Source organism: Anser cygnoides, chromosome 5, assembly GCF_040182565.1.
Source record: "Anser cygnoides isolate HZ-2024a breed goose chromosome 5, Taihu_goose_T2T_genome, whole genome shotgun sequence".
NCBI lineage: Eukaryota > Metazoa > Chordata > Aves > Anseriformes > Anatidae > Anser > Anser cygnoides.
This window is the reverse complement of record NC_089877.1, coordinates 54,018,291-54,034,122: the sequence shown is the minus strand read 5'-3', so window position 1 is coordinate 54,034,122 and position 15,832 is coordinate 54,018,291. Positions and strand designations below refer to the sequence as shown.

The 15,832-nt window shown below is 41.6% G+C and overlaps 1 protein-coding gene across 8 annotated transcripts in view; it reads right to left on the bottom strand.

Annotated features, from left to right (window-relative positions):
* EML1 (EMAP like 1) overlaps positions 1–15,832 on the bottom strand; it is a 123,910-nt gene that overhangs the window by 48,325 nt on the left and 59,753 nt on the right. For 5 of the 8 annotated variants that reach the window (XM_066998337.1, XM_066998335.1, XM_066998336.1 and 2 more), the window contains exons 2-3: positions 4,552–4,734; positions 1,783–1,845 (exon numbers count right to left, since the gene is read on the bottom strand). In XM_066998337.1, the coding sequence (XP_066854438.1) occupies positions 1,783–1,845; positions 4,552–4,734 (246 nt within the window). The remainder of the gene's footprint in view (positions 1–1,782; positions 1,846–4,551; positions 4,735–15,832) is intronic. The other 3 variants (XM_048069756.2, XM_048069757.2, XM_048069760.2) reach the window with 1 other exon arrangement.

The window sequence follows — 15,832 nt, the reverse complement described above, 5'->3', positions numbered from 1 at the left end:
TACATACTTGCTTTTTACGTATTCATCATATAGTTATTTCCCATCAGTAAATATTGAAGGGATAAGGCTTGTTTGGCTTAAAGGAGTGAAGGATGACATGAAACCAGGTCAACAAAGGAAAAAGGAACAGCTCCATGCCCACTGAGACAGCCTGTAACTGCAGAGGACTGAACGGGTTGAACAGTACCATTCTTACCAAGGGTACGAAGTGCAAGAGCTCTCTGAGTTTACAGGCAGCTTTAAGGAAGACTAAACAAGACAAACGTAGGGTACCTTCCAGCCCTGTTTCCATGATCTATTTTAACAGACTATTGCTGCCTTTCGAGCTGTACTGATTTTTCACAGGGACAGAGTTAATTTTCTTCACAGTAGCTTCTATGGTGCTATATACTGGATCTGTGACCAAAATAGCGTTGCTAGTAGTAGTTATAGCAGTGCACCGATGCTTGAGTTGTTGCAGAGCAGTGCTCACAGACTCAAGGTCCTTCCTGTTCCTCACATCGCCCTGCCAGCAAGAGAAGGCTGGGGGTGCACCAGAAGCTGGGAGGGGACACAGGGCAGCTGACCAAACTGCCCAAAGGGATGTCCCATACCTTATGGGGTCATGCTCAGTAATAAAGGCTGGGGTGAAGAGGGAGGAGGGGGCACATTCAGAGTTACGGCATTTGTCTTCCCAAGTAACCATCACAGATGATGGAGCCCTGCTTTCCAAGCGGCTGAACATCTGCCTGCCGGTGGCATGTAGTGAATGAATTCTGGGTTTTGCTTTGCTTGCACGCACAGCTTTGCTTTAGCTAGTAAAGTGTCTTTATCTCAGCCCAGGAGCTCTCACTTTCACCTTTCCAATTCTCTCCCGTCACGCTGGGGAGGAGTGAGTGAGTGGCTGTGTGGGGCTCAGCTGCCTACCACGGTTAATCCACAGCAAGAGGCAACACAAAACAGCTAAAACCTACTGTGCTTTTGCTTCTCACACTTAAAAAATATAAATCAATTAAAAAAAAAAAAAACAGACATCATGATCCGATTTACTTCTACACTATTCATTCCACAGTTTCATGCTGAATGCCCTACTACGTTTCCTGACTAATTACTGTAATGCCATAATTACTTTATGTATTACTGTGTATTTAATGTATAATTAACATATAAAACAGATTCTGTTGTATATTAGAGAATCAGATGGCTACAGTTAAGCAGTTGTATTCTTGTTTCCTGTCACAATTTCTGTAGCTCACAAAACTTTCATGAGGCTTTGAGATCATAAGTTAGAATAATAAAGTTAAATAAACAAATGATTAAAACATTTTTCCTTCTTTATTGTTGTGTAAAAAATGCCTATTAAAAGGTAGCTGAAGTGAACTCCAGCTGGAGGTTATTCTCTTAACCTTATGAAATGGAAACTAGCAACAGCCAGTAATAAACCCTGCAACTTCTAACAGTCAGAGGTTTTTGCTTCAAATCCACCCCAACCCAGAATCCACTCTTGCTAGAGATTTAAAGATTTAGCCCCATGAGCAGATACTGTAGAAAGCAACAACACAAAACTCTTTCATGGCACACAGAAAAAAAATACAAATTATTCAATTAATCTGCTACTTACTCTGGCGCTGTTTAGTTTTTTTACAAAGCTATTTCATACCAGTGGTAATTGACGTAACAGTCAAACAACTCCAAGCGTGTCATTACTGTTAGAAGCAGTGGATGTCAGTAACTCAAACACACTCGTATTATTGCTTTGTCAGTAACATTTATTTTGGAAGTTCTGTTGCTTCAAGGTCTTACCTGTGGTAGCAGTACTGACATGTTTACCAGCCTCAGCAGCAGCTTTTTTAATCATACTCTGATCTATGGATTAATAGGGCCATTAAGTTTACAAACAAACCAATAATTGCAAAAGGAAAGAACAACAAACAAGAGTAAAACAAAGGCAGGAAGCCATACTGAACTCCACGAAGTAGCTGAATTAAATAAGGAAGGGGAAAAAAAAAAAAGCCACCATTAGTGAAGGAGCTCCACAAACAGAAGATAAGCAGCTCGGCGCCCGTGGCTTACACCGCTTTTAAGCTGCCTAGCTCAAGTCTAGAACAAGAACGCACACAGACTGAAAACAGGCTCGAGCTTTTTTCCACTGTAGGTTAGAAAGCCTTAAGCTTGAAATCTTTAAATCAATTTTAATTCTGAAGTACTGGGAATATGTTGTCTTCTGTCCCATGAAGCCTCTTGTTCCAGACTTTAAACAGTACATTGGGGATCCAAAAACTGTTTCAAAGGGCAGAACCTCGCTACGACACACAAACACTTAATTCTGGACCAAACAAAAGAAACAGCATATACTGTGCTTCAAATACCAGTTGTGTGGATGAGATTTCGATGACACTTTGTGAGACCAAATTCCACTTTTTAAAATTATGTGTAGAATTACTCATTAAATGACCACTGGAAAGAAAACAGATGGAGTCCCACTCAGCCCAGGTGACAAAACACGAGAAGCCACAGTTCCAGTTTCACCCATGCCCAAGCAAGCCTCTCTCCTAACACTCACTGTTAGGAGCCACTGAAATGTTACCAAAGTTACCAAGTTACCAAAATGAACTGAAATGGAACTTGGTCTTCTGGGCTAAGTGATTGTACGTGGTCTCTTATAAAGCAGCTGAGCCTACCATAGGGAAAATGGGCCATCACGGGAAACGTACGTGACGAAACAGCTGGAAGAAACAAACCATCAGGATACTTCAATTTCTCTTTCATGTTTTAGAATATGTTTAATAAGGCTGACCATACACTAATGGTACAAGCGATCTATAATAGGTAATGGATGAGCAGTTAGCCTTTACAGTCCCCAGTTTGCATTGTCACATGTAAAGCTTCTTACACTGTGATTTCACGCATACAATCAGAAGTACTTATGCCACATACACATTTTAAAATACAGCCATAGAAGGCAGAAATATAGGCTTATAGAAGTTTTTTATGAATGTACTTTGAACTATGGCTTTAACTACCTGCCATAACCATGAAAGTATCTCCCGATTTACAGTTCTGTTCACAGAACCCATGAAAGCTTGGCTCTGTATGTTGTTAAGTATAGCCAGCAGGCAAGAAGAACTGATCTGGTTACAATTCAGCAATAATAACTAGACTTTATTTCCTCCACACATCAGATAACAACTATTTTACAGGCAACATAAAGCCTCTCTATCCCTTGTACAACCACATTTGGTGGAACATTTTATAGTGGAGGCTATCTTCAGTAACACTCAAATTATCAGATATTTTAAATATTTTTTGCAGTCAAACAAACAAGGACAAAATGAGGAGAATACAACACAAAGGGAACAGAATGGGAGAACAACATCACAGACATTTAATACATATTCTATCCAACAAATAGCATCATATACAATTAACTAATCTGGCTCTGGAATTCTGTTCCTTTCTCCTTTCCCCATTTCCAGATCCAAAACATTAAAACAAACTTAAGATCTCAGTTCAGCAAATTAAGTAGTTCCTTATGTATTCTGTTAAATATATGCCTAAAAGTAAATATCTTGCGCAAAGTCACAAAGTAAAACAATTTCCAGCTCTGAGAAGGTTATGAACCCATAATTACATGACACTTCCAACATGAATTAAAAATTTAATTTGTATTAATAAAAGATATCATGATTTAGACAACAGAAAGACTACAAAGTCAGCCATACTTCTTTTTTTCATATCTAGGTTGCCATCACTCTTACTCCCAAGACTACCCAAAAATAGCTCACATGCTTCCACTAAGCTCCAATCAGGCAGTTTCCCACGCCTTTACAGACACACCGATGACAGTATATCACATCAGTAGGGTTCTAGTAAGCCCTTGCCTCAGCGAAGTGCTGGACGTTTAACTCAAGCTTTTCTGATTGCCTACAAGCCAATGTCTTCGTGTAGGAAATGGACCAGGCAAGAGCACTCTGCAGCACATGTGCACAACACAGGACATTGCAGAGTGGCAACGTCTCTTACAGCTTTAATCCAGCTGGCTCTGGATCTGCTGTGCTGTAGCTGATTCAGGCACCAACCGCAGCTGTACTTTTCCTTTTTTAATCAAGCAGCTGGTGTTGCACCCTCTCCTTGGTCAGATCGCCACGCCTCCAGCATCCAGAAACACTTACGTTATTTTTAACTGAAGTTTCATTTTGCTTGAATTTACAATGATTTTTTCCCCCATCAGAAAAACTCTTCAGAGTTTCATCCACAGAAGATGAAACATTCCCCAAAGAGTTTATAAACTAATTTTGATAAAAAGTCAGGAAGGGGTAGCAAAGGTTAAAGTAGGCTGTGGAATAAGCAGTAATAATATGGAAATGCTTCAGTGACTCACAGGAACTTTAGAAGGCCTGCAGATTTAACCACTGAGATTTGCATGTGTTCTCTTTAACGGGTTAAATTTCAAACTTTTTTGATTTGCTGATTCTGAGCATTTCAAAGATCTAAAGAATAACCTAGTTTAATACACACAGAACATTTTTATTGACTTGCCCTACCTATTTTACATATAACTGAAATGCAAACCTTTGGTAGGTCCTTTCTTGTTCTGCATGGCCTGTTGTTCCTCTGTAATATTCAAGCGTCGAACCACATCAGCAAGGGCAGATTTAAGCAGCTGGATGTCATCTTCTTGCATCTGGACACGTTGCTCCAGAGAGGCAATGCGATCCGTTACCTCCATACTGCTTGCAGCAGAGGCACTGTCATCTAAATTAAACAACAGAAAGAGATGTATTACCAACAACGTATAATAACCATAACGGAATATCTTTGATAAGCAGCTGCTGGTAAAAGCAAGGGGTTTTTTCTTCAAATCTGATGACCTCTTGGGGAAGAAAGTTTTTAAGCAACCAAAAGGAAGAGATGGAAATTCAACAATCAAATGGAAAAGAAAGAAAAAAAAGAGTATCTAAGTAAGTTGAGATAATGAAGTTGGCCTTCAGGGCTACTTATTGTGAATCAGACGCTATCCATGCGCTCTGGAGTTCTGAACAATCACCATTCAATATTCTACCTAACGCAACTTTCAGGTATCGGCAGTCATTTAGATAAAGACCCACACTTTCTGATATTTTGCATACACTTCTAGATTTTTCTCTCTCATATATGTGTGGATGTGGCCTTCGCTATCCATGAGGAAATGGTTGGCGACCTGCTACGGAGCTTGGATGTGCGCAAGTCGATGGGGCCGGATGGGATGCACCCGAGGGTACTGAAAGAACTGGCGGAGGAGCTGGCCGAGCCGCTTTCCATCATTTATCGGCAGTCCTGGCTATCGGGGGAGGTCCCAGTTGACTGGTGGCTAGCCAATGTGACGCCCATCTATAAGAAGGGCCGCAGGGCAGACCCGGGGAACTATAGGCCTGTCAGTTTGACCTCAGTGCCAGGAAAGCTCATGGAGCAGATTATCTTGAGGGTCATCACGCGGCACTTGCAGGGCAAGCAGGCGATCAGGCCCAGTCAGCATGGGTTTATGAAAGGCAGGTCCTGCTTGACGAACCTGATCTCCTTCTATGACCAAGTGACGCGCTTGGTGGATGAGGGAAAGGCTGTGGATGTGGTTTACCTTGACCTCAGTAAGGCTTTTGACACAGTTCCCCACAACATTCTCCTCAAGAAACTGGCTGCTCGGGGCTTGGACTGGCGTACGCTTCGCTGGGTTAGAAACTGGCTGGATAGCCGGGCCCAGAGAGTTGTGGTGAATGGAGTCAAATCTGGTTGGAGACCGGTCACTAGTGGTGTCCCCCAGGGCTCGGTACTGGGGCCGGTCCTCTTTAATATCTTTATCGATGATCTGGATGAGGGCGTCCAGTGCACCCTCAGTAAGTTTGCAGATGACACCAAGCTACGTGCGTGTGTCGATCTGCTCGAGGGCAGGAAGGCTCTGCAGGAGGATCTGGATAGGCTGGACCGATGGGCTGAGGTCAACTGTATGAAGTTCAACAAGGCCAAGTGCCGGGTCCTGCACCTGGGGCACAACAACCCCAAGCAGAGCTACAGGCTGGGAGATGAGTGGCTGGAAAGCTGCCTGGCCGAGAGGGACCTGGGAGTATTGGTTGATAGTCGGCTGAATATGAGCCAGCAGTGTGCCCAGGTGGCCAAGAAGGCCAACAGCATCCTGGCCTGTATAAGAAGCAGTGTGGCCAGCAGGTCTAGGGAAGTGATTGTGCCCCTGTACTCGGCTCTGGTGAGGCCGCACCTCGAGTACTGTGTTCAGTTTTGGGCCCCTCGCTACAGGAAGGACATGGACGTGCTCGAGCGAGTCCAGAGAAGGGCGACCAAGCTGGTGAGTGGTCTGGAGAACAAGTCTTACGAGGAGCGGCTGAGGGAGCTGGGCTTGTTCAGCCTGGAGAAGAGGAGGCTCAGGGGCGACCTCATCGCTCTCTACAGTTACCTTAAAGGAGGCTGTAGAGAGGTGGGGGTTGGTCTGTTCTCCTACGTGCCTGGTGACAGGACGAGGGGGAATGGGCGAAAGTTGCGACAGGGGAGTTTTAGGTTGGATGTTAGGAAGTACTTCTTTACCGAAAGGGTTATTAAGCATTGGAACGGGCTGCCCAGGGAGGTGGTGGAGTCACCATCCCTGGAGGTCTTTAAAAGACGTTTAGATGTAGAGCTTAGCGATATGGTTTAGTGGAGTACTTAGTGTTAGGTCGGAGATTGGACTCGATGATCTTGAGGTCTCTTCCAACCTAGAAATCTGTGATACTGTGATATGTGATAGAACATATACATCAGACAAATATAAGCAATGGACAAGCTTACATTTTTTCAAGTATCATCCACAGACTGGAGAAAATATGTTAACCCATCATAACTAGTATATACTTGCTTGATATTTAAACTAGTAACCACAATCATAATTCACTTCTCCCTAACTCCTCATTAGAGTCCATCGCATACATCTCTTCTGCCTGTTAAAGCCAACCTCATTATGAAGAAGCTAGTATTTGCTTTCATTTCTCGTGTACTTTATTTCCTTCCATCCCAAACCAGATTTTTCCACTTCACATGTACAAAGGCATAAAATGAAAGTTAAATGGCTTGTGCATAACAGCTAGTGCTGAACTTTAAAACAAAGTCCTTCAAACAGGAAAATAACAGTTTCAACTTCTGAATGCATTTAAAAGCATGTCCGAAAATGTTTACACATACAAACTTTTAATCAAAAAGGTCTGGGGAAAAATAGCATTTAACATTAAGAACTCTATTCATCTGCGATCCAATCAAACGCAAATTGTTTTCAAAATCTGTTCATAAGCTGCTCTTTGGCTCGCTCACTCCTCACACCCCCAGCAGCTATCTGTGGTTACCAAAAGCAGCCTTGGAAACAACTTAAATACTGTAACAATACTTACAGTCCATAAATAATTACAGGCAAATATCGCTTAAGTTGCTTGTTAATTCTGCTATAGAATTTTCTGAGAGTATTTAAAAAAATACATTAGGATGTTAAAGCTTTTATGCTTAACACAACAGTAACACAAGTGCCCTGTTCTGACAAACTAAAACAAAAGTCGAGCTCCTGAAAAAGTTTCCCCGCGACACGACCAAAATGCTTTCCAAACTTTGGCACAGTCGTGGTTCTGCTCAGCACAGACTTCTGTAGGGCAGCTGGGACAGGTAATTAATCCCCCAAATCAGATGGGCAGACATGCTGGCAGCAGTATGAGCTGCCTGTAGAACTTAACCTTTCCTTGTACAAACAAAAGGCCCACGCTGCTCTAATGACTTTACACTTTAACTCAGCTGGAAATAACATGGATTAGCATACCGGACAATAGGCAACCAAATCAAAAGCTTGATTTAACCAATACGAGCCAAATTCAAACTTCAACCATTCTGCCAAATTCAATGTGTTATGGCATAGTTTTCTTCTGAACTCCGTAAACAGCCAGTTCCCAAGATGGGAGCAGAGAAGGAAACCCAAGAGGTATCTGTTGGTGATGATTTACCCCTGTTACAAAAGAAGACATCCTCATTGAAGTATCAATTAGTCTAAAGTCTAATTTTGCTTAAACATAAATCTTCAAACAGTAAAGAAACTGCTGTATTCACAGTCCCTGACAGAATCACCGCCACTAATCACCTCCACGACGTACATCTCCTCCTCCCTGCCCACCTCCAGCTGTCACTTCACGTCTTCCCCTCGCGTCCCTGAGGACCAGGCAAAGAACAGCCCCCTGTCCTGGGTACGGCCCAGAGCCCCCTGCCCCAGGCATGGCTCACCCCAGCCTTCCACAGTTATTGCCGCTCCAGCTCCAGCTGCACCTAACTCGTGTTCTTGCTGCAGCCTACAGTTGCCCTCGCATGGAAGTTGCCACACTGGATCCAGTGCCCTTCAATGTATTTAGAAAAAAAATTAATTTTCTAACAGCTTTCAGTAAGATTGTGACTGAATACAAGGTGTGTTAAGAGCCCAGCCACAGTTAACTTTTCCTTCTCTTTGCATGCATGTACAAGCAAGCTATGGAAGATGTATGGAATATAATAAAGAAAAGTTTTCTGAAGAATGTGATGTTCAATTCTAAAACAAGCAGGACCCGTGTATTATGCAAAGTGAGGATGGCATGTTCTTGCAGCTGGGATCACCAGATCAGAGTATGTTGAGCAATAACGTTACAACTGAAACACAAGCAAATAAGCAAAGTGGCCTTGTACCAAAACAAGAGGAGACTAATTACATAAACTAACCAAACAACCACAAAAAAAGGTCACAACAGATGTTATCTCCTCTGCTCACAAAAGCAAGAGCTGTATTGTTGTCTTACTCGAGATTTGCCCCTGCAGCATACAGCTCTTCATCGCAGCAAAGAACAGTCGCAGGGCAGTTCGTGACAAGTGTTTGTAATGGGGTACAGACTGAGCAGAACCATCTTATTATTATTTCAAAGCCAATATTAAATGTAAAGCAACTACATGTTTCACTGTTAGAGAATGTCCAAAAGAGGACTACAGAGATGGTGAAGGGTCTGGAGGGGAGGATGTGTGACGAGCAGCTGAGGACCCTTGGTTTGTTCAGCCCCGAGCAGAGCAGGCCGAGGGGAGGCCTCATGGCGGCCTGCAGCTCCCTCACGAGGGGAGCGGAGGGGCAGGCGCTGAGCTCTGCTCTCTGGGGACAGCGACAGGACCCGAGGGAACGGCATGGAGCTGGGACAGGGGTGGGTCAGGTGGGATGTTAGGAATTCCACGTTTTCTCCTACGTAAAACACTACCTAAGCGTCCTGCCCAAAACAGGTCACACCAGGAGCACGAGGGGCACTGAGAAAGCACGCAGGGCCAAGAGGCTACAAACTGCCTTGCCTTGGGGCGGTTCAGTCGGAGGCTGCATCGTCGCTCACACAGTCCCCACGCGTGCTGTCATAGCAGCTGGGTTACCTGGATTTTCATGGCACAGTTAGGTTAATGCAACTGAGGGACACACACTTTATCGTAACAACGCAAAGAGCCTCTTTAACAACGCAAAGAACACTTCATGGGGATCCCTAAGAAACACAAACCACGCTTTTAAAGAAAACCAAAAAGATAGACTTTTTGCAGTAGTAATACACAAACTTTACTGTATAGTTTAACAATCTTACAAGAACACCATTATGTCAGTATGCGTTGCTTTTTGTGACCGTAAATTCAGTAACTTCAGCAACTTCTCAACACCGTCCATATATTTAGATTTGGTGCCCTCTTTGCAATCCAGCTATCATAAAAACCACAGCTGCTCATGATCTTGAAAGGTACATAAAGGAGACCATAAATCCTAACAACTTACGCTGAAGCATTACGTACGGCATCACATCTACTCAGCAGCCACCACCACCATTTTTGCCCACGGACCAGTAGAACAGACATCCTATCGCCTACATCGGTAGCACCCATAGCATGTTGGAATTAATCATTACCCCCCTCCCCTTTTTTTTTTTTTTAAAGAAGAGGAAGATGGGAAGAAATGCAAAGGAAATAAGAATGGGAAAAAAAAAGTATTTTTAAGTACTTTTATTTTTAAAGAGAAATTTATGCAATTTGTTTTTTTTAGAACTCTGAAGTGAATCATATTTTACACGTGCTCATTTCTTTTCGCAGATTGTAATGCAAGTTTAGATCACTATCTCATGAGATTAACGCCACCTACAATGTCCAAAGTTACATAAAATGAGGAAGTATCAGTTCAGATGCCTGTTTTTTCATTATAATACACATTTGTATTAAAGCTTGGAAAGAACAGTCATTTGTCATTTATGCTTTGCTGAGATTCTGCAGGTTTTAGAGAATACACCAAAAAAAAAAAAGGGAATGTTCTTCATGCACTCTTTAAATTTTCCAACCAGCTAATCCATGATCTCATAGATTGGAAAGATTTCTTGTGGCAAACTACAAGACAATACTGAGTCAGATGATTAATCTGCTTCCAGAGCGTCTTCCAGTTTTTCAGCAATTTATTACTTGAACTTAGCCAAATGTGAAGAAACATCTGAAGCACAGCCAACAAGAGGATGTGCACACTCTTTGCAAGTCAGAAGGATTGAAAGATTTTCTTTGTACGTAGGGTAAAGCAAAATGACATACTTCCACTACTAGTTAGAGGGAGGCATATTAAAATGAATGCTATTTTCTAGTTTTAGCCTGATGGAAAACCTAAATCTGAATTGTAAATTAATGATGTAGGAAATAAAAGAGCTCTCAGAGTTAAAAGCATTTCTTTTAGGAAAAAAGAACAACAACAACAGGAAACTATCTGCATTTATTTTTGCATTGTCAAGTGTCTGCAGATTTTCAAGATGAGTAAGCTGTACAAGTGTTCACTTATTTTCCGCGCATTGTTAAATACAAATATAAAAAAGCTAAAATTAAAACAGACTTGGCATTTTTCCCCTAAAGAACTACTTCATTAAACAAACATATTTCACCTTTGCCTTATGCAGACGTTAATTTTGAGATCACGCTGTCCAGCTCAGACCATGACAGCTGATTAAGTAATGGAAACATTAGATACTGATTCCGACTGGTAAGCAAGTTTCAGTTTATTCAATCTACATTGTCTCCTTAGCGTACCAATTAACAGGATGAAATTGTAAATGAAGTACTTCCCAAACTTTTCAGGATACATTCTGTGCATTATGCATTTGGAAAGAACCTAGCATGATGCAGGTGTGCTCGCCAGACACCATTACAGTCCTCACTAAAAGCAGCCTCTTACAGCCCTGGCCAGAGCTGTCCCTGAACTTAGACGCACTGCAGAATATTGGAAGAGAAAAATCTAAGCCTTCTAGAGATGGCAAATTCCAGCAGTGGTCTTCTGCAGAAGTTAAATAACGCAAATGATGGAAACCATGGCAAAGAATGGCAGAGAAAAGTCAGCATCACCCACACACGGTGATGCCTTTCTTCTAGGGTAAAAACAGAGATTGTGCCAACAAGCCTGAATTGAGCTCAACTGGTAGTAATACTTTCTGAGATATCAGCAAGCATATCACTCTCCACACTTCTCCAAATGTATTGGTACAAATATTTACATTCCTTGGAAATCACTAATAACTTCAGCACCACTAGAGCCTTATGAAACGTGCACGTGGACAGAGTTCTTCTCTCTCAGCAGCCAAGTGTATGTCAGGGCACAAGAGCTGCTGAAAAGCCCATGACACTAAAGCACGGCCCTGCAGCTCAGATTAGACAGGGCCATGCATCAGGTTTGACCTAGTACGCTAGCAAAAGCAGGTAGGAATACTGAAGATGTTACACTTCCAGAACAATTTTTCTGTTTTCAGACTCCACTAACTTTGCAAAACTGTCAGAAGCCGCACATGTCACTTGGTACACATTTGGCAACCTCCCCTTCTCCTGCCCACATCATCGCTGAGATCTCATGCAACAAATCAAGTTACTGGAACTATTTTCTCCTTGGGAGTCACACTAGCACTAACTTCCAAACGATCTCTCTGCCTCACCTCTCTCAATGCCATCTGTTTAGCCTGAAACTCTAACAGTGCAGAAAAAAATCCCTATATGGCAGGCATCTCCTACTCTAAAATCCTGTCCTCCCTTTTTGGTTCGTTTAATGCATCTTTCAGTCTGGGGCACGAAAGTCAGCCACACCATCTATTTGATTGATACAGTCTGTCTGAATTGTCAGCACCAGAGTGCTAAAAGGAGAATTAGAAAGAAATACAACCATTAAAATCTAAGGTTTAAAACAAAAAGATCTTTCAAAATGAAAATGAGCAATTCGCTGTGGCACTTAAACAGTGGAATGCAGCCACGACACAGTTGCCAGGCTCAGACGCAAGATCTGGAAAGTACCAAGTACTCTGGTGGCTCTTTCTGCGGCATAATGTCAGCAGTCTTTGGCAGACCAAAAGAATCTCTGTGCAGGAGAACAATGGGAAAATAAAACAGCAGTTTGGTTTCCTTTGACAACACAACACCAAGCCCCTTTGTTTAAAAGATTAGTGTCGACAGCATCACACAGGCTATCGTTCCTCCATCCACTTCCCTGATGCAAAGCATTATACCATACCTGAAACATAGCAGCAGCTTTCCAGGCTCGTCTCTGGGGGACAGTGACAACACATATGTGCAACAGCTTATCCGAAAGTCTGGTACATACTGGACTGGTGTGCTAGACCCTGATTTGACCAGATTAGAGCTTTCCGCTGTGAGAAGCAAGTGGATTTAAAGCCCAAAATAATGTTATCCTATTTAAGCTTGTTATTTGGTGTGGTTAAGAGAAAAACCAGAAGAAATCTTTAACTACGGTTAAAGCTGTAAAACTGTCTTGCTTTACATGAAGTCCTGGAAAGCAAAACTGCTTGCCGGCTGAATGCTACAGGAATGAACTTTATGATATCAAATCCTTGAATTGCATTTTATTATAAAAATGTATAATAGGATAAGAGAGCAAACACCACTTTTTTGGCTGGAAAGCTTTGATTCTGGGGAACAAGAAGTCGAGTCTAATCTTTAAACTTGATAGCTATGGACACACCATACCTGTCTCTAAACCTGTAGAGGTACAGCTGCATGCAGTCTCTGAACGGGTAGGACAACTTTTCAGTTCAATCCCTATTCAAATCAATGTGCTTAAGAGCGATTAGCATCGCAAGGAGCTGCCCTGGTTGGATACAATCACGTACATCGCACAGCAAAGTAATCTGAACAGACCAGATTAGTTTTTCCATGTCCTCAGAAGGTATGTACGTGTAGGAGGAGGGAGGACAGCACTATCCCACATATCCACCTAATGCAGTACTCTGCATTGCACTGGGAACCCATGAGAAAGGTGATGTAAGAGGGACTATAGTAAAAATAACATAAATCATCATGTGAGAACAGACCATGCCTGAACTATTCTAGAAAAAACTGTAACCCAAATATTTGTATACTTTATATAGACTACAGATGGTTATTTTTGTGAGCAGTATTTTGTTCTCCAATATAGCTAGCTATTGTAGTCCAATATTTGTAAAAGTCTGTTACTGTATTTCCAAACATTCACTGACAAATAACTTGCCCTTTTACAGCTTTACCACTAGAAAGTTAAAGAAAAGGAATACAACTTCCTAAAATTAGAAGCAGAATGTGAAAAGAAGGCAATCTATAAAAGCAATCATCACTGAGAATCTCACAGCTGGGTGCTCTGTATTCATTAACAAAATGAGAAAGAAGAAAATGATCTTAACAGAAAATTCTCAGAAAGTTCCTCATGGCTAACAAGTCAGCGATTGCTACAGCAAAATTACAAGCATGTGCCCTTGACCTGCCAGTAGCTGACAAGCTGAGGCCAGCAGCTCGCTGTTTTCTCCCTAGCAGATGGTAGATGAGATGCAATTTAGAAATCAACCAGTTAAAAAATGATCTTCCCCAACAGAGCCCAAGTGAAAGACAGAAGAAATTTTCAGCATGTCAATAAATTAGAGGAACTTTCACGAGAAGAGCTTCATCAATGCAAACGCTTTACAGCACGGAGTTACTGTGCAGGCTCTGTTGAGCATGCAAATCAATCGGGAACGACTTACCAAATTATCATTGCTCCACGTTTTGCTGGGAGCAGTCTGTACAATGAAAAGACATTGTAAACAAAAGCCAGGAAAGCAAAAACAGCATTCTGTAGCACTATTATTACTACAAGGTCAGTAGTTTGAGAAAAGTGACCCCATATGCTCTGCCTCGAGTTAAAAAGCTAAAGATACAACATTATAGAACTTGTAAAGAAAGGAAAGGGAGGTGTAATTAGCAGAGCTATCTAAGGGCAGACGAGCCAGGCAGAGCATAGCTGTGTTTTACTATTTTGCATTCTAAGTGATGCTCTGAGGAACGCGACTGCACCACCACCTTAGGGGTAAGGGAACAAAAGCACGAGTGGAAGGTGGGAGAGCGCCTACACAACGCTGACCTTCACGGCAAAGTTACTGCTAAGAGTTCAAGTCCTGTTACCAAAACTAGCAAAGGATGAATTCAGATTTGTCACATGATGCATGTTAATAAGACTTTCGCTTTTGTTTTGCGCTGCTAGACAAAAAGAACCAAACTAGGTGCAAGATTTGCTTATGCTAAATGCATTTTAAACCACGTGCAAATAAACTCCACACACTGGTACATACAATAAATTCTTAGAAACTTCACCAGTACTCAGTTCAATATATTGCCGCTGCCTTAAGAAAAGTGGATGTCTCCACTAGATTCTTCAACTGCTTATCAAGCAAATAAAGCAGAAAGATCTGCTTGTACTTGCAATCAAAACACAACTTAAAAGGCAAGAAAGCTCATTTAGAACATCTTTTAAAAGTTACTGATGACTACTGATGACTAGGTAGCTTTAGAAGTTACCTGTGACTGTGCATTACATACCAGCGTTGTATTGTTTGCGTACTTATGTATTTCCCCAAGGAGATGTTGATCCCCACTAGCAGGAAACCATTAAGAGACATCAGCCACTAGCTGATCAGCAATTAAATGCAGCCTTACAGAACATTAGAGGTAGCACTGTACAACCATCTAAACAACCACTTATGTTAGCACGCATTTCTTCCATTTCCAAACTTCTGCATTAGATATTGGAATAGGACCGGACACTCAAATTTCCTCGCGCCATTAACTCTTAATCTAACTTCTATAATCTGCATTTTTATGAAAAGTGTAATCATATATGCAAAAGTTTCTAAAACAAATTTTAAACAGTGTTAAACTTTAGAAATACATAAGCAAAACCATCTTCCTTTTAAGAAATTAAAGATCTATTAAAACTGAGACTTCAGCAACAGTAGGAAATCCATAGTTATCAATCTGAAATGGTTTGTGTTTTCTCATGTTTCGTAAGCGGATTCTTTGAGAGTCGGAAAACCTCAGCCTCTAATCAATACCTTTTATGAATAAGAAATAGCCACCATCAAACATTCTGCTTTTTCCTGAAGGTTTACCATCCTTCCAAATTGTTTTCTATGGACTCGAACCAAGCAGCATAATACAAAAAGAATAACACATTCCTCCTGCACCTGCAGAAAGGGTTACCGAAGTCAAAGGCAGATTTATCATTTTTGCAAACTCTGGTTACTTGTTCTCAGCTAATGGCTTCACTTCCAGCAGTGGTCTGACTTTTCTTCAGAACTCTCAACCTCCTGAATATTTTAGTGTCTGGAATTAATGCAGTATAACATTAGGTTTCATTACAGGTTGTCAGTAAGACAAGTTACAATTTAAATATTAAAGGAAGAAAAAAAAAAAACCTTCAATTTTAGAAAACTATTTCCAGGCTTATTCTAAAACACATCTTGTTCAGTGTTTCCTTTCACAGTAAGGTACAATTTTTTCCACTACTGCC